Source organism: Panicum virgatum, chromosome 1K, assembly GCF_016808335.1.
Source record: "Panicum virgatum strain AP13 chromosome 1K, P.virgatum_v5, whole genome shotgun sequence".
In the NCBI taxonomy this organism is placed as follows: domain Eukaryota; kingdom Viridiplantae; phylum Streptophyta; class Magnoliopsida; order Poales; family Poaceae; genus Panicum; species Panicum virgatum.
In genome coordinates this window covers 45353108-45373684 of record NC_053136.1, presented here as the reverse complement: position 1 = coordinate 45373684, position 20577 = coordinate 45353108, and the positions used below count along the sequence as shown (strand labels likewise).

General features: G+C 45.3%; 5 protein-coding genes across 7 annotated transcripts; 1 reads left to right on the top strand and 4 right to left on the bottom strand.

Annotated features, from left to right (window-relative positions):
• Window positions 1–6766: 6766 nt before the first annotated feature.
• Window positions 6767–9210, bottom strand: LOC120712013 (transmembrane protein 208 homolog). The gene is made up of 5 exons (XM_039997697.1): window positions 9065–9210; window positions 8055–8248; window positions 7610–7694; window positions 6994–7062; window positions 6767–6906 (listed from the first exon to the last, which is right to left on the bottom strand). The coding sequence occupies exons 1-5, from the start codon at window positions 9146–9148 to the stop codon at window positions 6814–6816; spliced, it is 525 nt and encodes a 174-aa protein (XP_039853631.1). The 5' UTR covers window positions 9149–9210; the 3' UTR covers window positions 6767–6813.
• A 935-nt stretch (window positions 9211–10145) lies between these two features.
• Window positions 10146–11717, bottom strand: LOC120712021 (transmembrane protein 208 homolog). Its single transcript, XM_039997710.1, has 4 exons — window positions 11505–11717; window positions 11060–11144; window positions 10444–10512; window positions 10146–10358 (listed from the first exon to the last, which is right to left on the bottom strand). The coding sequence occupies exons 1-4, from the start codon at window positions 11675–11677 to the stop codon at window positions 10266–10268; spliced, it is 420 nt and encodes a 139-aa protein (XP_039853644.1). The 5' UTR covers window positions 11678–11717; the 3' UTR covers window positions 10146–10265.
• Window positions 11718–12878: 1161 nt separating this feature from the next.
• LOC120657423 (E3 ubiquitin-protein ligase EL5-like) lies at window positions 12879–13884 on the top strand. The gene has a single exon (XM_039935734.1). The coding sequence runs from the start codon at window positions 12963–12965 to the stop codon at window positions 13431–13433; it is 471 nt and encodes a 156-aa protein (XP_039791668.1). The 5' UTR covers window positions 12879–12962; the 3' UTR covers window positions 13434–13884.
• Window positions 13885–16096: 2212 nt separating this feature from the next.
• LOC120712005 lies at window positions 16097–16756 on the bottom strand. The gene is made up of 2 exons (XM_039997690.1): window positions 16626–16756; window positions 16097–16539 (listed from the first exon to the last, which is right to left on the bottom strand). The coding sequence occupies exons 1-2, from the start codon at window positions 16729–16731 to the stop codon at window positions 16397–16399; spliced, it is 249 nt and encodes an 82-aa protein (XP_039853624.1). The 5' UTR covers window positions 16732–16756; the 3' UTR covers window positions 16097–16396.
• Window positions 16192–20323, bottom strand: LOC120711988 (transmembrane protein 208 homolog). Of its 3 annotated transcripts, XR_005690576.1 has the most exons (7): window positions 20099–20298; window positions 19091–19284; window positions 18642–18726; window positions 18028–18096; window positions 17700–17940; window positions 16626–16785; window positions 16192–16539 (listed from the first exon to the last, which is right to left on the bottom strand). XR_005690576.1 is itself a non-coding variant. In XM_039997682.1 (5 exons), the coding sequence occupies exons 1-5, from the start codon at window positions 20180–20182 to the stop codon at window positions 17848–17850; spliced, it is 525 nt and encodes a 174-aa protein (XP_039853616.1). In that variant the 5' UTR covers window positions 20183–20323; the 3' UTR covers window positions 17558–17847. The 3 variants fall into 3 exon arrangements, 1 of the variants encoding a protein (XP_039853616.1); XR_005690575.1 differs by having other exon boundaries at window positions 16626–17940; XM_039997682.1 differs by lacking the exons at window positions 16192–16539; window positions 16626–16785 and having other exon boundaries at window positions 17558–17940; window positions 20099–20323.
• Window positions 20324–20577: the final 254 nt, after the last annotated feature.

Below are 20577 nucleotides of genomic sequence, written 5' to 3'. Positions count from 1 at the left end.
ATGTATAAAGGTTTTAAATGTGTATATATGGCTCTGGTAGGAATTTAGCATATCATTGAGGAGCTAAGCTATTTATATTCAAAATTTCCAAGTATTTTGCAGTAAGAAATAAAGTTTTTTGTCATATCGGTATTAGCAGTTTTGGTGGCGGCGACAATATAGTCCTGAGATCTTGGGGTCATCATATCAGGTCTTGATCAAATCATCAGTAGCTTTCCGATGCTCTCACCAATTGGTCGACAGAAATGAATCCCTTGTTTTTTTATATGTGTATGCTTACTGGCCAACTCAACGTGTTGGCCTCTCTCACTTTTTTCATTTTTTTTACTGGCCAACTCAACGTGTTGTCCTATTACAATACGACCAGATGGATTTCACCGGCTCTTGTTATTCGCCTTCCTACATACTCGAGAAATATTTTTTGAGGTGTTGGCCATTGATGGCTACAGGAAACTTGACACCATCCAATTCTTCAAGCATGTACGCATTTCCAGGCAGGACCTGATCAACCTTGTACGGCCCATGCTAAGTTGGAGACCACTTACCATACTTCCTATCTTCCTATCTTTAGTTCCCAATGGTAGCATTGCCTCCCAAACCTGGTCTCCAACCTGGAAATCTTTTGGCTTGACCTTTTTGTTGTATACACGAGCAACTTTAGCCTTGTTTTCCTTGATCTTCTCAAGTGACCAAAGTCTTAGCTCTGTGAGATCCTCCACATTGTCGCTCATCAAGGCTGCATACTCCTCAGCCGACAGATCATTCTGGAACTCAACACGCCTCGATCCGGCCATGATTTCCCATGGCAACACAGCATCTTGACCGTAGACCAGATGGTATGGTGACGTCTTGATGGATCCGTGACATGAAATACGATATGCCCACAAAGCCTCTGACAACACCTCATGCCAGCGCCTAGGATATTCATCGATCTTTCTTTTGATCAGCTTGATAAGGCTCTGGTTGGACGCTTCAGCCTGTCCATTAGTCTGGGCATAATATGGGGATGATCTGATCAGCTTGAACCCCGTGTCATCGGTGAACTTCCTAAATTCTTCCGATATAAAGACCGATCCTCCATCGGTCGTAATGGTCTGGGGAATCCCGAACCTATGAATGATGTGCTCTTTAACGAAACTGATCACATCTTTTGATGCCACCGACCTCATGGATACCGCCTCCACCCATTTCGTGAAATAATCCGTGACAGCCAACACCCACTGGTGACCTTTGCTGGATGGCGGGTTGATCTGGCCAATCATATCCATGGCCCAACCCCTGAACGGCCATGGCTTAATGATAGGATTCATTACTGATGCCGGCACCATCTGAATCTTGCCGAATCTCTGACATGCCTGACATCCCTTGTAATATTTAAAGCAGTCCTCAAGCATGGTAGGCCAGTAATATCCCAATCGCCTAATCAGCCACTTCATCTTATGGGCCGATTGATGAGTACCGCAAGCTCCCTTATGAACCTCATGCAAAAGCCGATTCAACTCCGAAGGCCCCAGACATTTAAGCAGCAGTCCTTCCAAAGTCCTGTAGAACATATCGCCCCCTATCAGAACATACTTCATAGCCTTGAGTCTTATCCTTCTGGGTGCCCCCCGAGCCGAATCCTTCAAATAATTGAAGATATCGGCTCTCCAATCTCCAGGTTCTAGAAACTGAACCTCTACATCGATCGCATCGGCTGTTTCCTTGTATCCGGAAGCCATCTGTGGCAAGTCATTGGCTTCATTGTTCAAAGCCCTGCGTATCCAGTGGAAATTAATGTACCTGAATTGTGTCATCAACTCACGGCACTGCATCCATATCGGAAAAAGAGCCTCGCTCTCACATCTATATTCTTCCGTGAGCTGAGAAATCACCAGTTTCGAATCTCCAAATATTTCCACTGCTTCTGCACCAGCTTCCAGGAGTAATTCCATCCCCTTGCGAACGTCCTCATACTCTACCAAATTGTTGGTGCATAGAGTAGTCACCCTAATGGAAAAGGAATAAGTCGCCCCTCGAGACGATACCAAAAGAATTCCCACGCCGCACCCGTCATCACACGCCGATCCGTCGAAAAACATGGCCCAAGCACGTATGAAAAGTGCGGCCACGTTAGTGTTGACCCTGTCTGTAATGAGATCCGCCAGTGCCTGTCCCTTGACTGTCTTTGCAGGTTGATATCGGATATCGAACTCTGACAACGCAAACATCCATTTTCCGAGTCGGCCTTTTAGAAAAGGAGCCGACAACATGTGCCTTATGACATCCGACTTGCAGATAACTATTGTTTCCGCCGAGAGCAAAATATGACGACGCTTTGTGCATGTAAAGAACAAACAAAGGCAAAGCTTCTCAATCTCAGGATACCTGGTCTCAGCGTCCAACATGCGTCTGCTGAGGTAGAAAACAACCCTCTCCTGATCGTCGTGTTTCTGAACCAGCACTGAGGCGATGGAAGTGTCTCCCACAGACAGGTACACGAAGAAAGGTCTGTCTTGCTGAGGCGCAACCAACACTGGAGGATTCGACAAGTATCTCTTGATTTCATCGAAAGCCTGCTGCTGTTCTGCCCCCCCAGTAAAACTCATCCTCAGACTTGATCTTTACCAGACCCATGAACGGCTCGATACGCCCAGACAGATTGGAGATAAATCATCTGACAAAATTGATTTTGCTGATGAGCTTCTGCAACTCCTTCTTCGTAGTAGGCGGCTTCATTGTCCTTACAGCTTCTTAACTCTTTAAGTTGATCTCGATTCCTCGCTCATGTACCAGGAATCCTAAGAACTGACCGGCCGATACACCAAAGGCGCATTTCTTCGGGTTCATTCTGAGCCCAAACCTCCGAGTCCGCTCCAAGACCTGACGCAAATCTTCCAGATGTCCCCCAGCCGATGTGGACTTGACCACGACATCATCAATGTAGATCTCAACTAGTTTGCCGATGAGATCATGAAAAATATAATTCATGGCGCGTTGGTATGTTGCACCGGCATTTTTTAATCCAAAGGTCATAACCAAGTACTCGAACAAGCCGACCGCACCTGGTACTCTAAACGCGGTCTTACATATATCCTCTAGGGCCATGAAGATCTGGTTGTAGCCGGCATTACCATCCATAAAGCTCAGCATTTTGTGACCGGCAGCTGCATTGATCAATGTTTCCGCGACGGGCATCGGATACTCGTCCTTTGGCGTTGCTCTGTTGAGGTCTCTGAAATCCACGCAGACTCGCCATCGGCCTTTCTTCTTTTGTACAGGGACCACGCTGGAGATCCATTCTGCATACCGACATGGCCTGATGAACCCTGCATCCAACATCTTTTGCACCTCTTTCTTAACCTCCTCTAGGATTTCGGCCTTCATCTGTCGTGCTCATTGTTGAAACGGCCGAAATCCTTTCTTAAGCGGGAGCCGATGTTCGATGATGCTTCTATCCAGACCGGGCATTTCAGTATAATCCCAAGCAAAATAGTCCCGGTATTCTTTCAATAGTGCTATCATCGGCTCACGCAGGCTCGGGTCTAACCTTTTGCTGATAAATGTTGGTCGCGGCTTATCCCCGGGACCTATATCGACTTCCTCCAAATCGTCAGCTGATGTAAACCCGTACCCCAACTTGCCGTCGCCTGTAAAATCAAATGTGGACACAGGCAACTCGTCGTCATCTGCCACGTCGACAGCAAATACGGAGAGATAACAAAAGAAACTTTTCGGCCGACCGCACGGGCTGGCCGTTTCTGTATTACCATTCGAAACTGAACACTCATTAACTAACCAACTGCCAGAGCAGGCTATTGTTTGTTTGTAATGTAACAGTTTCAACTCCAAATAAGAATTATCTACTTTTTGGGGCAGTCGCTAGGACCGACCTCTCTAAACCTGCTGAATTCCGTAGCATGCCAGGATGTGTTTATTCTGTGAGGCAATGGATAAGACCAGCCTCAATCTGTTTTTTGTCGATTCGATCCGATCACAGTCTTCTAGCGCAATCCCTGAGATCGGCTCTTGTCCTTTCGCGTCCCAGGAGTTCATGTCTGCAAGGGAAACCTCACTGGAGTCATCTGCACGGACCACCTCCACTTCGTCGCCATCCCATTGAACCAAACACTGGTGCATTGTGGAAGGAACACAATAATTGGCGTGAATCCAATCCCTCCCAAGTAGCACTGTGTACGTACTCTTACTGTTGACGATGAAGAACGAGGTTGGGACGGTCTTGCGGCCAACTGTCAACTCCACATTGAGGACGCCCTTCGCCTCCGATGGCTGCCCGTTGAAATCATTGAGCATTACATTGGTCTTGATAAGGTCAGCAGCAGAACGACCCAATCGGCGCAGCACTGAATACGGCATCAAATTAACTGAGGCGCCAGTGTCGACCAACATCCTGTTCACAGGCTTGCCATCGATGAGGCCCTTGAGATATAATCCCTTCAGGTGCTTGTAGCTTTTCTCCTTGGGCTTCTCAAAGATGATCGGCTGTGGGCCAAGATCCAACTGCGCGACGGCCAACTCCTCCGGTTGGGGCGACCGAAACTCCGATGGGAGCACGAACACCATATTCACATCAGCCGATGGCTTCTCATCGGCTTTTGGCTGCTGGGGGGTGCCACTCCCTCCTTGGAGGGCGCCTTTCTACCCTTCGCGGGTGCCTGACTTGCTCCGCGAGATCCGGAGGCGCCTTCCTCAACACGTCGAGGTACCTTGCTTCCGCCTCTTCGAGATTGCGTAAGAGCTGCACTTTGCGCTTCTGCGAGCGACTGAGTCCGTCAGGACACCATCATGGACGATGATACTTATCCTCCCCTTCGAGCTCAAGATCATCCCTGGATGGCCGCTCATCATGGTCGTCGTGGCGCGCTTTGGGCCCCAAGCGCCGGAACACCGACGTCTTGCCTGACTGGCGTCCCCGAGGCCTGCACTCCAGACAATCATCGATAGTAGGCAATCGGCTCATGCCGAAATTCCAACAGTACCTGAAGAACGGGCAATGCCAGTGGTCATGTACAGCCTGGCGCCTCCCCAGCGTTCTCCCCGCGCGGTGCTCGTACTCCTCCTCTTCCAATTCATACCGGCGACGCAGCTTGTACTGATACTCATATTTTTCAAGAAGCCGATTGGAAGCTGGGAGTTGATTGCGGATGTGACGCACTTGTTCTTCAGTAATATGTTGCTGCTCCAACTCGTCTTCATCCTGGGGCCATTTGCCAGAATCGGCCTCTCTCCTCTGCTCGTCACGGCGGTGTATGGGTCCCGCCATGTTAATCTGGAACGCAAAATTCTGGCCCTCAGGTCTAAGATCCGACAGCTCGACCACGTTAGCCTGTGGGAACGGTTGACTGTCAACCTTCATCGTGTGTTGGGCCAGAATTAATCGGCCTTGCTCAATAGCCGATTGGACCTACCTACGCAGCTCCTTGCAGTCATTCGTAGCATGGGTGAATGAGTGGTGCCACTTGCAGTACGGCCTCCCCTGCAGCTCTTGCGTCGTTGGCAGCTTGTGATTCTCTGGGAGCTTCAACTGCTTTTCCTTGAGCAGTAGGTCGAATATCTACTCTGCCTTGGCCACGTCAAAATCAAAGCCCTTCACAAGCCCCTTCTGTTTGACCCACTTTCACGGGACGGGGTTTGCCCCCCGGGTCCACTCTGCCATAGCCATTTCTTGTTCCCCGCCAGAATCATCAGAATCATTTGCTTGGGCCATATTCACATGGCGCTTGAATTTTTCCTGGTACAGCTCAGGGTGATAGTGTTCATACGTCGTGAGCTTCTGTACCATGTGCGCCAGAGAGGTGAATTCCAACTGAAAAACCAGATCCTTGATCGGCTTAGCGAGCCCCAGAACTGCCAAATCGACTGCCTCCTTTTCTGTGATGCACGATGAGTAGCATCGATTCTTAACCTCTTTGAAGCGCTGCATGTACTCCGACACACTTTCCCCTCGCTTCTGCTTGACTTGGGCGAGGTCGGCAATCCCGGCTTCAGCAGCCTCTGAATGATACTGGGTGTGGAACTGATCTTCTAGCTGCCTCCAAGTGCGGATCGAATCTGGGGCCAATGACGTGTACCACCCAAAGGCTGAGCCCGTGAGAGACTGGCAGAAGAATCGGACCCTCAGAGGATCCGATACTGAAATCATCCCGAGCTGCATTAGGTATCGGCTCACGTGCTCGATGGAGCTGGCCCCTTCTGACCCGCTAAATTTGGTGAACTCCGGGAGCCGATACTTGGGTGGCAACGGGATCAAGTCGTAGTCGCTTGGGTACGGCTTGTAATAGCCGATCGCCTTTCTTTTGGGCAGAATGCCGAACTGGTCCCTTAGTATTGCGCTGATCTGCTCCACACTAAGAACTCCTGGGGCCGAGGGCTCAGCACTCGCCCCGGTAGCGTACTTCGCTAGCCATGCTTATTTCTCCGCATCTGTCCCTGAAGCTCCTGTACTCACCAACAATCCCACGCGTGTCGGGTTGATGTTGTCAGGTATGTATACGCACGTGTAGCCGTGTGAGATCTCCTTAGGCGGCTCGCTCAGGAACTGGCCCTCCCCGGGATCACCGCTAATCTTGTAGACGACGTAGATCGGCAAACTCTGCGGCCCTGGAGTTGTGAGCGAGTATGGCAATGGCGGCCTAAACTGAAGTGGGGCTTCTCCCCTATGACTCCCCAGGATTGGTCCCGATGGGGAGTACTGGTTTTTGATCACCTCCTGGACGACGCGATGTGCCACGCGCTCAAGCTCGTTCACCAGGTTTTCTGAGTGCCGATGATAAACCATCTAACCTTCCAGCAACGGGCGCCCTAGCTGGTATATCAACGAGTCCTAGTTTTGATCATCTTTCCCCTAGATGCCTTCTTCTCCATTTTCTCCCTTCTCTTTCGGGTCTTCTCATCTTCAACTTCACCCTGAAAACAGGAGGTATTCATACCTACCCTGTCATATATCTCATAATTAAAATAATGTGTTGAAATTGATGATCAATCTATTTATACCTCTGAACCACCGCTGGAAAATGCTCCTCTCAACAGACCGGATATCTTGTGTCCAGCAAAAGCTGGAATCTGCAAATGGATGGGTATACAAATATTAAGCAAAACAATAGGAAGTTGGCCATCATTGGCGAGCTCCCTTCAGAAACAGAACAATGGAAGCATCTGCAACTCTAGAGTCATGAGTGTGTCTAACATTCAAAACATGCATCCGCAACTTGAACTTAGTAATGTTTGCAAGACGATTGAAGCCTCAAGGAAAGAAAATCTATTATGACAAAAAAATACAGAAATGATCGATATATGAATCTAACTGCTTGAAATGAGTAGCAATTAGTGATTTCATCTGCTTTGGTTATTCACTGAACTTTTTGTACTACTTTGCTTTGTAATTTTAAGACAAACAGTGACTGAAATACAAGCTAGGCGTATCAGATCATACATATGACCAATGTTCCTAATCAGACAGCTCTGTTCAGCTAAAACGACTAGCAAACTCTTCACAGAATAAAGATGCTCTGTGAAATTGAGGCCCAAAAGGGTACTTTTCACCCATGGCCCTGAAGAGATTGGACGGGCGCACAGTTGTTAAGAAATCATATGGTGTATGTTGTCTTACCACTAAATATGTCCACCAAAATTTCTCAGAAATAAGGGACATCAGCTGCACGAAGACAGTGATATAGATCACATCATACAGATACCTGCAGGACAAAATGTAAAAGATTTTTTATTGGTTTGAAGATAATCAAAACGTACCACTACCTCTCTATAAAAGCATACCACTACACAAAAAAATAAATTGTCAGACTTTTCAACTCATTTTCTCATTATTTCATTTCTGTGGCCCGTGTTTTTTTTTGTTACTAATGTAGCTAAGCTCTAAAGACTAATATGTGAATTGTTCAGCTTTGAAATGCTGAGAGCCGGGAGGCAGGTACTTTATAATCCTCTGCACGTATGCGTCACTGAGAGAGAGATTCATATGCATTCCCGTATGCAACAAACACACCTGTTATCAATCAAGTGGCTAAGCTAACATTTACACTGTCTCATGTAGTCACTCGCAAATCCCACCAGTGCTCAAGTCGAAGCCACCGTCCAGTAGTTCTCCATTATCAGAGTAAACTGGCTTGGCCATACTGGCAAGTTGCTTGTATGGAAGAAAATATGCAGCAGATGTTAACATAAGTCCAATCCAATGCTTCCAGGTGAAGGATGAATGCATTATAGCCATCCTCACCACTATGTAAATAGCCTGTATAACAACAAAGCATATAAGAGACTAGTCCTCAAACCCAAAATAGCTAGAACATATAGTTAGCTGGTGACACACTTCGAGGTCAAGACAAAAGCAACAGAGAGAAACATCCACAAAGCATTGCAAGCATTTTTGTGAATAACAATCTTAAATCACATAAGGAATCAATACCAAATCTTGTAAAAAAAATGACATACCACAAGAGAAATGAGAAATCAACCGAATTACAGGGTACTGGGCATGGAAGGGTTTTCCCCCGAACAACTGACATGAACTCTCAGCGTGAAAGCTCATCAATTCATTATCTTGTGTCATTTGTGGGTTATAATACAGCATTACAAATGTATCACTATTCATAGGATTTTAGTCGTTAGGTATATGAGGAAGAAGCGAACATGTCATAGCTTTTTACTGACCTTCCAACACGTAAAGGCGACTACAGGCACAGATGAGTTATTCCACAGAACTAAACAAAATTAAGCTAGATCTCCACAGAATTTAATCCTCCCGCAGGCAATTTTATCCTCGCCACAGCACCCTGGCATCCCAGATTCGGTTCTAGGCAGAGTGTTACTCCCTTCCGGCCGGTCTTCCGGCAAGATATAAAAATATCTAGCAGAATGAGCACGACAATACCTCAAATACTGTCAGGTAGTCCAAATTCGCTAGGTCTCACGAAAAATATACCACTGTACGAGTTGTGCTTGCAACAAATTAGATGGCAACGATCTACGGTGGACTAGGTGATTCAACGGATCTGTCCCGCGCGATTGAGGGAGGGGAAGGGAGGGGTGGTTGAAGGTGGGTGCTCACGTTGGATATGAGGATGATGCACATGAGCAAATCCAACCACTTCCTGTTCTCGTCCTTCATCTTCTTCGCCCCCTGCTTCGCCATGGCTGCGCTGCTCGAGGTTCTCCTCCCCCTTCGGTTTGTGCTGGGAACTTGGGATCCTCGTGTTTTTTATGGGATCCTCGTGTTTTTGCTTGGCAAGAAGCCGAGTCCATCAGCTACGCCTCGCGAACTCTTTTCTAGTTGGACTCATTATTGGGCAGGGCCGGGCTGCTTCCTCTTCTTCCTACCTGATTTTCTTTGGGTTAAAATGGGTTCAGGCCCATTGATCCACTAGTGCCGGTGCGGTAGCATTTAAGGCCACCTGCTCCGCATACGTGCGATTCCACAGCGGTCTAGCGCGCTGATTGTATGAACAAAGGATTGCAATTGATGAGCAAATCAGCACATACACTTTTTTTTTGGAAAGAGTAGGGGTAGAAAGGTAAAAAGAAGAGCTACAGTGGTGGAGATGTCGCGGCTGCTGGTGTAGGCAGTGGTGTGGATGTATCGTTGGTGTTGATGTCCTCATCAAATATAGTCCATCCAAGTAGCGATCCACTAAATTGAATATAATAATAAGTATATAGTGTGCTACAGCAGAGTGCTATGGATTTATAGTTGTTTTTCAACGTCGCAGCGATGGTGGCAATGGCGGCCGGATTTCTGCACAAAGCATTTGTCACGGCGTACAACAGTGCCTGGTTAGTCAGCATCTTCATCGCGGGCGCGCGCCGCCTACAAATTATACAAATGAAACCATTTTTTCAGAAAAAAAAGATTTTGTAAATTAACATTTGGTCATGACTGTTAGTTTGGTCTAAAAAGGCAGTTCCCACTTCTTTCTGGCAACCATAACGGCATATTCACATCATTAAATGACAACAATGGTTACCTCGATGCAGCATCTTATCGTGCTTTGTGCGATTTTTTTTAATGCCATGCCCCAATGTTGATGTGTGAAATATGGGCCAAAAAGGGTCAGAAGTCATGCAGAAAATTCTTATAGATTGAACAAGTCGGAGATTAGCTAACATTTGTGCTACATAACACTATAGCTATATGGAGCAACCGGTTGTTGAACATCCTCATCATGATAATACTCGCCGAACAGCTTGGATTTTGGTTGGGCAGCTATGATAAACCATCTAACCTTCCAGCAACGGGCGCCCTAGCTGGTATATCAACGAGTCCTAGTTTTGATCATCTTTCCCCTAGATGCCTTCTTCTCCATTTTCTCCCTTCTCTTTTTGGTCTTCTCATCTTCAACTTCACCCTGAAAACAGGAGGTATTCATACCTGCCCTGTCATATATCTCAATTAAAATAATGTGTTGAAATTGATGATCAATCTATTTATACCTCTGAACCACCGCTGGAAAATGCTCCTCTCAACAGACCGGAAATCTTGTATCCAGCAAAAGCTGGAATTTGCAAATGGATGGGTATACAAATATTAAGCAAAACAATAGGAAGTTGGCCATCATTGGCGAGCTCCCTTCAGAAACAGAACAATGGAAGCATCTGCAACTCTAGAGTCATGAGTGTGTCTAACATTCAAAACATGCATCCGCAACTTGAACTTAGTAATGTTTGCAAGACGATTGAATCCTAAAGGAAAGAAAATCTATTATGACAAAAAAATACAGAAATGATCGATATATGAATCTAACTGCTTGAAATGAGTAGCAATTAGTGATTTCGTCTGCTTTGGTTATTCACTGAACTTTTTGTACTACTTTGCTTTGTAATTTTAAGACAAACAGTGACTGAAATACAAGCTAGGTGTATCTGATCATACATATGACCAATGTTCCTAATCATACAGCTCTGTTCAGCTAAAACGACTAGTAAACTGTTCACAGAATAAAGATGCTCTATGAAATTGAGGCCCAAAAGGGTACTTTTCACCCATGGCCCTGAAGAGATTGGACGGACGCACAGTTGTTAAGAAATCATATGGTGTATGTTGTCTTACCACTAAATATGTCCACCAAAATTTCTCAGAAATAAGGGACATCAGCTGCACGAAGACAGTGATATAGATCACATCATACAGATACCTGCAGAACAAAATGTAAAAGAATTTTTATTGGTTTGAAGATAACCAAAACGTACCACTACCTCTCTATAAAAGCATACCACTACACACAAAAAATAAATTGTCAGACTTCTCAACTCATTTTCTCATTATTTCATTTCTGTGGCCCATGTTTTTTTTGTTACTAATGTAGCTAAGCTCTAAAGACTAATATGTGAATTGTTCAGTTTTGAAATGCTGAGAGCCGGAAGGCAGGTACTTTATAATCCTCTGCTCGTATGCGTCACTGAGAGAGCGATTCATATGCATTCCCGTATGCAACAAACACACCTGTTATCAATCAAGTGGCTGAGTTAACATTTACACTGTCTCATGTAGTCACTCGCAAATCCCACCAGTGCTCAAGTCGAAGCCACCGTCCAGTAGTTCTCCATTATCAGAGTAAACTGGCTTGGCAATACTGGCAAGTTGCTTGTATGGAAGAAAATATGCAGCAAATGTTAACATAAGTCCAATCCAATGCTTCCAGGTGAAGGATGAATGCATTATAGCCATCCTCACCACTATGTAAATAGCCTGTATAACAACAAAGCATATAAGAGACTTGTCCTCAAACCCAAAATAGCTAGAACATATAGTTAGCTGGTGACACACTCTGAGGTCAAGACAAAAGCAACAGAGGGAAACATCCACAAAGCATTGCAAGCATTTTTGTGAATAACAATCTTAAATCACATAAGGAATCAATACCAAATCTTGTAAAAAAACGACATACCACAAGAGAAATGAGAAGTCAACCGAATTAAAGGGTACTGGGCATGGAAGGGTTTTCCCCCTAACAACTGACATGAACTCTCAGCGTGAAAGCTCATCAATTCATTATCTTGTGTCATTTGTGGGTTATAATACAGCATTACAAATGTATCACTATTCACTGGATTTTAGTCGCTGGGTATATGAGGAAGAAATGAACATGTCATAGCTCTTTACTGACCTTCCAACACCTAAAGGCGACTACATGCACTGATGAGTTATTCCACAGAACTTAACAAAATTAAGCTAAATCTCCACATAATTTAATCCTCCCGCAGTCAATTTTATCCTCGCCACAGCACCCTGGCATCCCAGATTCGGTTATAGGCAGAGTGTTACTTCCTTCCGGCCGGTCTTTCGCCAAGATATAAAAATATCTAGCAGAATGAACAATACCTCAAATACTGTCAGGTAGTCCAAATTATCTAGGTCTCACAAAAAATATACCACTGTACAGCTATTCGAATAACAAATTAGACGGCAACGATCTATGGTGGACTGGGTGATTCAACGAATCTGTCCCGCGCGATTGAGGGGAGGGGAAGGGAGGGGTGGTTGAAGGTGGGTGCTCACATTGGATAGAAGGATGATGCGTTGGAGCAAATCCAACCGCTTCTTGTTCTCGTCCTTCATCTTCTTCGCCCCCTGCTTCGCTATGGCTGCGCTGCTCGAGGTTCTCCTCCTCCTTCGGTTTGTGCTGGGAACTTGGGATCCTTGTATTTTTTTTATGGGATCCTCGTGTTTTTGCTTGGCAAGAAGCCGAGTCCATCAGCTACGCCTCGCGAACTCTTTTCTAGTTGGACTCATTATTGGGCCGGGCCGGGCCGGGCCGTGCCGCTTCCTCTTCTTCTCACCTGATTTTTTTGGGTTAAAATGGGACAGTGCGATAGCATTTAAGGCCACCTGCTCCGCATCTGAGCGATTCCACAACGGTCTAGCGCGCGGTACCAAAGGCACCAACCGACCGACCGACGGGAGGAACAAGCGTAGCGATCATGGGGGGAGGGGAGAGGAGCGAGCGAGAAAGATGGCGCAGGTGTGGGCGGTGTCCCTGGCCGTGGCGTCGCTCGCCATCGGCATGCTCGGGGTGCTCGGCGTCTGGCTCTGCTACCTCTTCGACGCTGTGGCGCGGGGCCGCGCGCCCCGGACCCCGCCGCCCACGCCCCAGGCGGCGTCCGAGGAGGAGGAGGAGGACGGCAAGAACGGGCTCTCGGAGGCGGAGCTGATGCGGCTCGGCGGGGTCGCCGTGCTGGAGTCCACGGATGGCGGGGAGGAGGAGGGGGAGGGGGAGGCGCTCTGCCCGATCTGCCTCGACGCCATGGAGCCCGGCCGCGCCGTGCGTGTGCTCCCCGGCTGCAACCGCGCCTTCCACCAGGACTGTGTCGACCGGTGGCTCGCCATCTCGCCGCGCTGCCCTGTATGTAACGTCTGGGCCGCGCCGCCACGGTCGCCCGCGTCCTCGCCGCGGGTGCCAAAGACCGGCGGCTGGGATTCTTGAGGTCGGGGCGGCGCGTCTTCTCTGGCGCCTGGCGGGTCAGTTCTTGGTTCTTGACGAGTTCTTGGTTGGGTTCTGATCGTCGATCAAGAGGCCTTCTTGATGAACTCTCGTCGGTTTCGTACTTCTGGAGAGCGATTCTTGATGAATTCTTGGCGGCTACTTGATCTTGTGAAGGATTCTTGGACGGGATAGCATGTACATCGACTCAATCCTTGAATTATGTTCCAGATCAGTAGATTTTGCAGGCTTTAGTTCTTATTCTTGTAACAGATAACAGATCATCACATTTCGACAGAGTTAGTCTTCCCGATGAACGAGCTGAATTGATTATGCCAATGTTTGTGGGATTGCATAATCTGTCTTTGCTGTGTCACTGGCAGAAGGAATGCCTGTAATTGTGCATTACTGAACCTTTATGTGGTCACAAAATCAGAGGTCGTTTTCCTGACTAGGTGTTTCTAAAGCTTCAGACTGATTCTTTTGGTTTTTACCCTAGGAATCCCTGGGTATTGCCCCCTAGCCTAGACTATGAATTAGGTAGTAGGTTTGGGCCGGAAACTTTCCCCTTCTCTGCTCTCTCTCTCTCTCTCTGTTTGCTCTGCAATGCTGGAACAACTGGGTATTTCCGTTTTCGTAAATGGAAATGGGGGATGAGCCTCGTATCGAAAAATGTTTTTCTAAAGTTGAAACATGAAAGCTTTGGTTCCTATGGTGCCGCAAGTTAAAGTTTTTGTTAGTACTCTATTAACAGAATCAGTAGATCTGACCTGATCCTCACGATGTCAAAAGTATTATTATATACCTATGCTAAAGTGCCAAGATTTGGGGAGCTCCCGTGAGTTGTAGCCACGTGGGAGTGGTGGGACCATGCACTGTTCATGCGGGTCCCTCATACTATTTAGGTGGGGCTGTACTGTTCAGGCGGGAGCCACGTGGGACCCACATACTATTCAGACGGGACCCACATACTATTCAGGCGGGACCCACGTGGGACCCACGTACTATATAAGTGGGACCTGCGCACATTGTTTGGTGGATCCTTAAGTGGGTCTATCTTTCAAAAAAAAATATTTTCCTTCCATTATTTGACAATATAAAATATATTTAATTATTTTCTGCATATAAAAACAATAACTAGACTTTGTATACTACATTCATATGTGGCAGTTTTACTATTTTTTGGGTTTCGCTTTCACTTCGTAAACTCACAAAATATAATTGATCTATTCATTCATTGCTAATCTTACTTATTTCCCTAGAAAAATCAATAATTAATGTAACTCAATCCATCAAATATACCTATTAACGCAAAAAAAATCAATTTCTAAGGAAAAATTATCTTTACCTCTATACTAAAATGCTTGGGATTTGCGCGCTCTCAACTACTATGCCGCTTCACTGTAACTTTTAGATTTGATTTAATACATCGATGTAATGTTACTTCGAATATAGTAGCGGATAATATATTTCCATTACTACTTTAGATCAATATTTTTAGTATAGGCGTGCATAGCTGCCTTCCATCTGTGATCGGCAAATGGAATGCCAGCACTGTAGAATCTGCACTTTTTTCAGGTGAAACTTCTGCAGAAGTGGCTCTCAGAGATTCTGCCTTGTATAGTTCTATACTGTGTAGTACTGCTGGGTTGAGATACTCAGAATGTCAGTTTTTAACTTCTGATGACTTTCATGGTTATTAAGTCTCGGATTGAGATACTGGGAATGACGGTTTTAAACTTCTGATAACTTTCATGGTTATTAAGTTCCTGAGCAGTGACTTTCCGAGTTTAGAACGTCATTCCTATTCTGATTACCAGAGTTTGATGCACAAACACTGGCGGAGCTATATGTAGATAAAAGTGGGCTGTGGCCCCCTTGTTCAAATGAAATCACATAGCCATATGCAAAATTAAAGTCTTGAAGGCCTATTTCGTGTACAACTCACCTAGTCTGACAGAAGTTGCAGACATCACTGCGTCCCTGCAAACGCTGAAAAACTGAGTTTCGACTAGTTCATTTCTAGCTCCACCATTGTGTCCTTGCCAATGCTGAAAATAGCCCCCCTTACAATTCATTTCTAGCTCCGCCACTGTGCACAAAGCTTCTCAGAATCAGTTGATATGCAGACCCTTTATTTGGCTCCATGTTTTACTTGATTCTGAATGTTCCATTGCTCAACGGTGTCAAGCTATACAAATTTGAGTCTAGTCAATCTGTTTTTTATGCGACCGGTCAATCTGTTTGCTTGCACCTTGCAGCTAGTAGGCTATACAAAGCTACTAAAGCAGTACAGCTCAACGAACTACTAACTGACGATGCTCCAAATCAAGTCTAGCACACTCGACTGTGTTATTGTAGAACTTTTGATGATCAACCGATCAAGTAACTGCTTAAATGTCTGATGATCTGCTTACTTTTGCACGTTGAACGCTGTCCTTTCAGATATACGTTTGCCAACCTAAGACACAGTTCTTATGAAATAATCTCGCTAATGCTGCCAGACACCCAGTCACTGAATGCCGGCCTGCTGGGTGCTGGCTCTGTAAAGAACCTGTTATTGCCTTATGGGGTCACATAATCAAGTAAAGAAAGTCACTAGAGTACAAAAAAAATTTGTAAAAAAGGAACAGAAACATAAATGTTGTAAAGGATATATATGTTTCTGGGCACCATACAATTTGATGAGCATGTTTTGAAAGTAAAGCGACCACGGTATTTTTCAGTATGGAAACACTCACACGACAGAAAACTACAAAGATTTGTGAAGAAGTGTGAATCATCAATTAACTATCCACTCAATACAACTATGTTCTGCATCCCCTAACAATTTTCTTACAGAAAATTGCCCAAAAATTCATCAAATATAGTGCTGTTCCTTATTAAAGTGATCAGTTCAAACAATTTAGATTGCATGAATTTCGGAATGAGCTGAATAAGTAGCAAGGTCCAGGATGCAACCCAGATTAGCTGTGCCCTGTCATGTCAAGCAGTTCATCAAGACCTTTTAGTCTCTGCTTCCCTTCACTAATCAAAAACCTAATCTTTTGAGTATCATCACAATGGCGATATTTCCCAAACTCGGCCCTTGTGGTCTGCCTCAACTCATCTAGACAAGCCATGTGCATGAATAATTAGTTGCACCTTAAAATATAGCAGCACATACAGTAGAGTAAAATGAGCAAGGAGCCTAACCTTGGGCATGTTCAGGGGCTCGACGAATAATTCGCAGTGCCTGACTATAAAGCTTTAAGACACGTGCACGCAAGATGAAAGCCCGTAAATCCATGAAAGGCGCCATTCAAGAATAACTTAAGCCAAGTAATAATCATGTCATGTGAAACCTCCCAGCAAACTGGAAATTCAATAAAAACAAGATGCATATGGTCATATAACCTTCAAGTGCTTGAAGTTAACATTATGTTTGACATCTGTATGGCACACAAGTATATCATGCATACTAAGAAAAGTTTTAAACATCTCCAGTCAAAATTCAACAACTACAAACAGGTAAATCACACATCAATACCGCAAAAGTTATGCAATACCGCACATCAATCGTTAAGGATAAATGATGCAAAAAAAAGTATGCATACTGCATAGTCTCAGCAAAGTCTCTCATCTTCAATTTTCTCATGAACAACGGAAACAAGTGCTTCAAGAGCTTATGTTCTTCATGAACAAAAAAAAAAAATACTAAGGATCTCATGCTAAAGCATGTTGACATGGAGGATTTTACCAAGGGCAATCAACTTTCCATCACTTCACAAGGAACAATCAGTGTAAGTTGCCTCAGATAAGCTCACAATAGTATATTCACTACAATAAACATTGCCGCTGCTGGTGATAGCATGGTGGCATGTCCACACCAACCCCCACGACAGCTCTCCCCCTCATGTTTACTGTTGGTGACAACAGACTGAGCCACAACACACCTCTCCCTAGAGTATGGTTGTAACTATTTTGTCTCTAGATTCTCCTGCGCCATTCTCTTGAGCAGTCAGACTAAAATCAAACAGGTAGTAGAACCAAATATACTATGGCAGGAATCAAAGTAAATCAAAATTCTATTGGTTTCCACAGCAGACATGTAGAGATAGATTGAGTGAATGAAAGATAATCAAAACTATTCGATGCAGCATCTTATCGTGCTTTGTGCGATTTTTTTTAATGCCATGCCCCAATGTTGATGTATGAAATATGGGCCAAAAAGGGTCAGAAGTCAGACAGAAAATTCTTATTGATTGAACAAGTCGGAGATTAGCTAACATTTGTGCTACATAACGCTATAGCTGTTTGGAGCAACCGGTTGTTGAACATCCTCATCATGATAATACTCGCCGAACAGCTTGGATTTTGGTTGGGCAGCTATGATAAACCATCTAACATTCCAGCAACAGGCGCCCTAGCTGGTATATCAACGAGTCCTAGTTTTGATCATCTTTCCCCTAGATGCCTTCTTCTCCATTTTCTCCCTTCTCTTTCGGGTCTTCTCATCTTCAACATCACCCTGAAAACAGGAGATATTCATACCTGCCCTGTCATATATCTCATAATTAAAATAATGTGTTGAAATTGATGATCAATCTATTTATACCTCTGAACCACCGCTGGAAAATGCTCCTCTCAACAGACCGGAAATCTTGTATCCAGCAAAAGCTGGAATCTGCAAATGGATGGGTATACAAATATTAAGCAAAACAATAGGAAGTTGGCCATCATTGGCGAGCTCCCTTCAGAAACGGAACAATGGAAGCATCTGCAGCTCTAGAGTCATGTGTGTCTAACATTCAAAACATGTATCCGCAACTTGAACTTAGTAATGTTTGCAAGACGATTGAAGCCTCAAGGAAAGAAAATCTATTATGACAAAAAAATACAGAAATGATCGATATATGAATCTAACTGCTTGAAATGAGTAGCAATTAGTGATTTCATCTGCTTTGGTTATTCACTGAACTTTTTGTACTACTTTGCTTTGTAATTTTAAGACAAACAGTGACTGAAATACAAGCTAGGCGTATCAGATCATACATATGACCAATGTTCCTAATCAGACAGCTCTGTTCAGCTAAAACGACTAGCAAACTCTTCACAGAATAAAGATGCTCTGTGAAATTGAGGCCCAAAAGGGTACTTTTCACCCATGGCCCTGAAGAGATTGGACGGACGCACAGTTGTTAAGAAATCATATGGTGTATGTTGTCTTACCACTAAATATGTCCACCAAAATTTCTCAGAAATAATGGACATCAGCTGCACGAAGACAGTGATATAGATCACATCATACAGATACCTGCAGAACAAAATGTAAAAGAATTGTTATTGGTTTGAAGATAACCAAAACGTACCACTACCTCTATAAAAGCATACCACTACACAAAAAAATAAATTGTCAGACTTCTCAACTCATTTTCTCATTATTTCATTTCTGTGGCCCATGTTTTTTTTTGTTACTAATGTAGCTAAGCTTTAAAGACTAATATGTGAATTGTTCAGCTTTGAAATGCTGAGAGCCGGAAGGCAGGTACTTTATAATCCTCTGTACGTATGCGTCACTGAGAGAGAGAGATTCATATGCATTCCCGTATGCAACAAACACACCTGTTATCAATCAAGTGGCTGAGCTAACATTTACACTGTCTCATGTAGTCACTTACTCGCAAATCCCACCAGTGCTCAAGTCGAAGCCACCGTCCAGTAGTTCTCCATTATCAGAGTAAACTGGCTTGGCCATACTGACAAGTTGCTTGTATGGAAGAAAATATGCAGCAGATGTTAACATAAGTCCAATCCAATGCTTCCAGGTGAAGGATGAATGCATTATAGCCATCCTCACCACTATGTAAATAGCCTGTATAACAACAAAGCATATAAAAGACTAGTCCTCAAACCCAAAATAGCTAGAACATATAGTTAGCTGGTGACACACTTCGAGGTCAAGACAAAAGCAACAGAGGGAAACATCCACAAAGCATTGCAAGCATTTTTGTGAATAACAATCTTAAATCACATAAGGAATCAATACCAAATCTTGTAAAAAAATGACATACCACAAGAGAAATGAGAAGTCAACCGAATTACAGGGTACTGGGCATGGAAGGGTTCTCCCCCGAACAACTGACATGAACTCTCAGCGTGAAAGCTCATCAATTCATTATCTTGTGTCATTTGTGGGTTATAATACAGCAATACAAATGTATCACTATTCACTGGATTTTAGTCGTTGGGTATATGAGGAAGAAACGAACATGTCATAGCTCTTTACTGACCTTCCAACACCTAAAGGCGACTACAGACACAGATGAGTTATTCCACAGAACTAAACAAAATTAAGCTAAATCTCCACAGAATTTATTCCTCCCGCAGGCAATTTTATCCTCGCCACAGCACCCTGGCATCCCCGATTCGGTTCTAGGCAGAGTGTTACTCCCTTCCGGCCGGTCTTCCGGCAAGATATAAAAATATAGCAGAATGAGCACGACAATACCTCAAATACTGTCAGGTAGTCCAAATTCTCTAGGTCTCACAAAAAATATACCACTGCACGAGCTGTCCGAACAACAAATTAGACGGCAACAATATACGGTGGACTAGGTGATTCAACGGATCTGTCCCGCGCAACTGAAAGGAGGGGAAGGGAGGGGTGGTTGAAGGTGGGTGCTCACGTTAGATATGAGGATGATGCGCAGAAGCAAATCCAGCCGCTTCCTGTTCCCGTCCTTCATCTTCTTCGCCCCCTGCTTCGCCATGGCTGCGCTGCTGGCGGTGCCCCTGGTGGAGCCCCTTCTCCTCCTCGTCGTTTTCCCCTCCCTCTTCTACTCTGGTGTAGAGGCGGCGGCGCGAAGGGGAATGGGGTAAGGCGGCTAGATTTGGATGGAGGTGGCCGCGGGCTTTATAGGCGGCGCCCTAGGGTTTGGCGCGGGCTGGGGTCGCGGACGGCGGCGATTCTAGGCGTCCGTGCCACGGACGCGTGGCTCGCATCCGGGGCGCGGCGCTAGGGTTAGGGGCGCGGGCGAGCGGGTGGTTGTGGCGGAGCTCGGGAGTGCGAGGTGACGTGTGCGGGGTGCTGGCGCGGCGGTTGCGACGTTTTGGCGTGGAGCGAGGGCGGCGCGCGGCGCGGAACGGGGCAGCGGCGTCGCACGGA

Coding starts and splice junctions, on each gene's coding strand:
- LOC120712013 (XM_039997697.1), bottom strand. CDS start 9,148: ATGGCGAAGCAGGGGGCGAAGAAGATGAAGGACGAGAACAGGAAGTGG. Junction 7,695..8,054: donor AGCACTGGTGGGATTTGCGA/GTGACTACATGA, acceptor TTTGTCCTGCAG/GTATCTGTATGATGTGATCT. Junction 7,063..7,609: donor TTTGGTGGACATATTTAGTG/GTAAGACAACAT, acceptor ATCCATTTGCAG/ATTCCAGCTTTTGCTGGACA.
- LOC120712021 (XM_039997710.1), bottom strand. CDS start 11,677: ATGGCTATAATGCATTCATCCTTCACCTGGAAGCATTGGATTGGACTT. Junction 11,145..11,504: donor AGCACTGGTGGGATTTGCGA/GTGACTACATGA, acceptor TTTGTTCTGCAG/GTATCTGTATGATGTGATCT. Junction 10,359..10,443: donor TTTCCAGCGGTGGTTCAGAG/GTATAAATAGAT, acceptor TCCTGTTTTCAG/GGTGAAGTTGAAGATGAGAA.
- LOC120657423 (XM_039935734.1), top strand. CDS start 12,963: ATGGCGCAGGTGTGGGCGGTGTCCCTGGCCGTGGCGTCGCTCGCCATC.
- LOC120712005 (XM_039997690.1), bottom strand. CDS start 16,731: ATGGCGCCTTTCATGGATTTACGGGCTTTCATCTTGCGTGCACGTGTC. Junction 16,540..16,625: donor AGCCCCTGAACATGCCCAAG/GTTAGGCTCCTT, acceptor TGGCTTGTCTAG/ATGAGTTGAGGCAGACCACA.
- LOC120711988 (XM_039997682.1), bottom strand. CDS start 20,182: ATGGCGAAGCAGGGGGCGAAGAAGATGAAGGACGGGAACAGGAAGCGG. Junction 18,097..18,641: donor TTTGGTGGACATATTTAGTG/GTAAGACAACAT, acceptor ATCCATTTGCAG/ATTCCAGCTTTTGCTGGATA. Junction 17,941..18,027: donor TTTCCAGCGGTGGTTCAGAG/GTATAAATAGAT, acceptor TCCTGTTTTCAG/GGTGATGTTGAAGATGAGAA.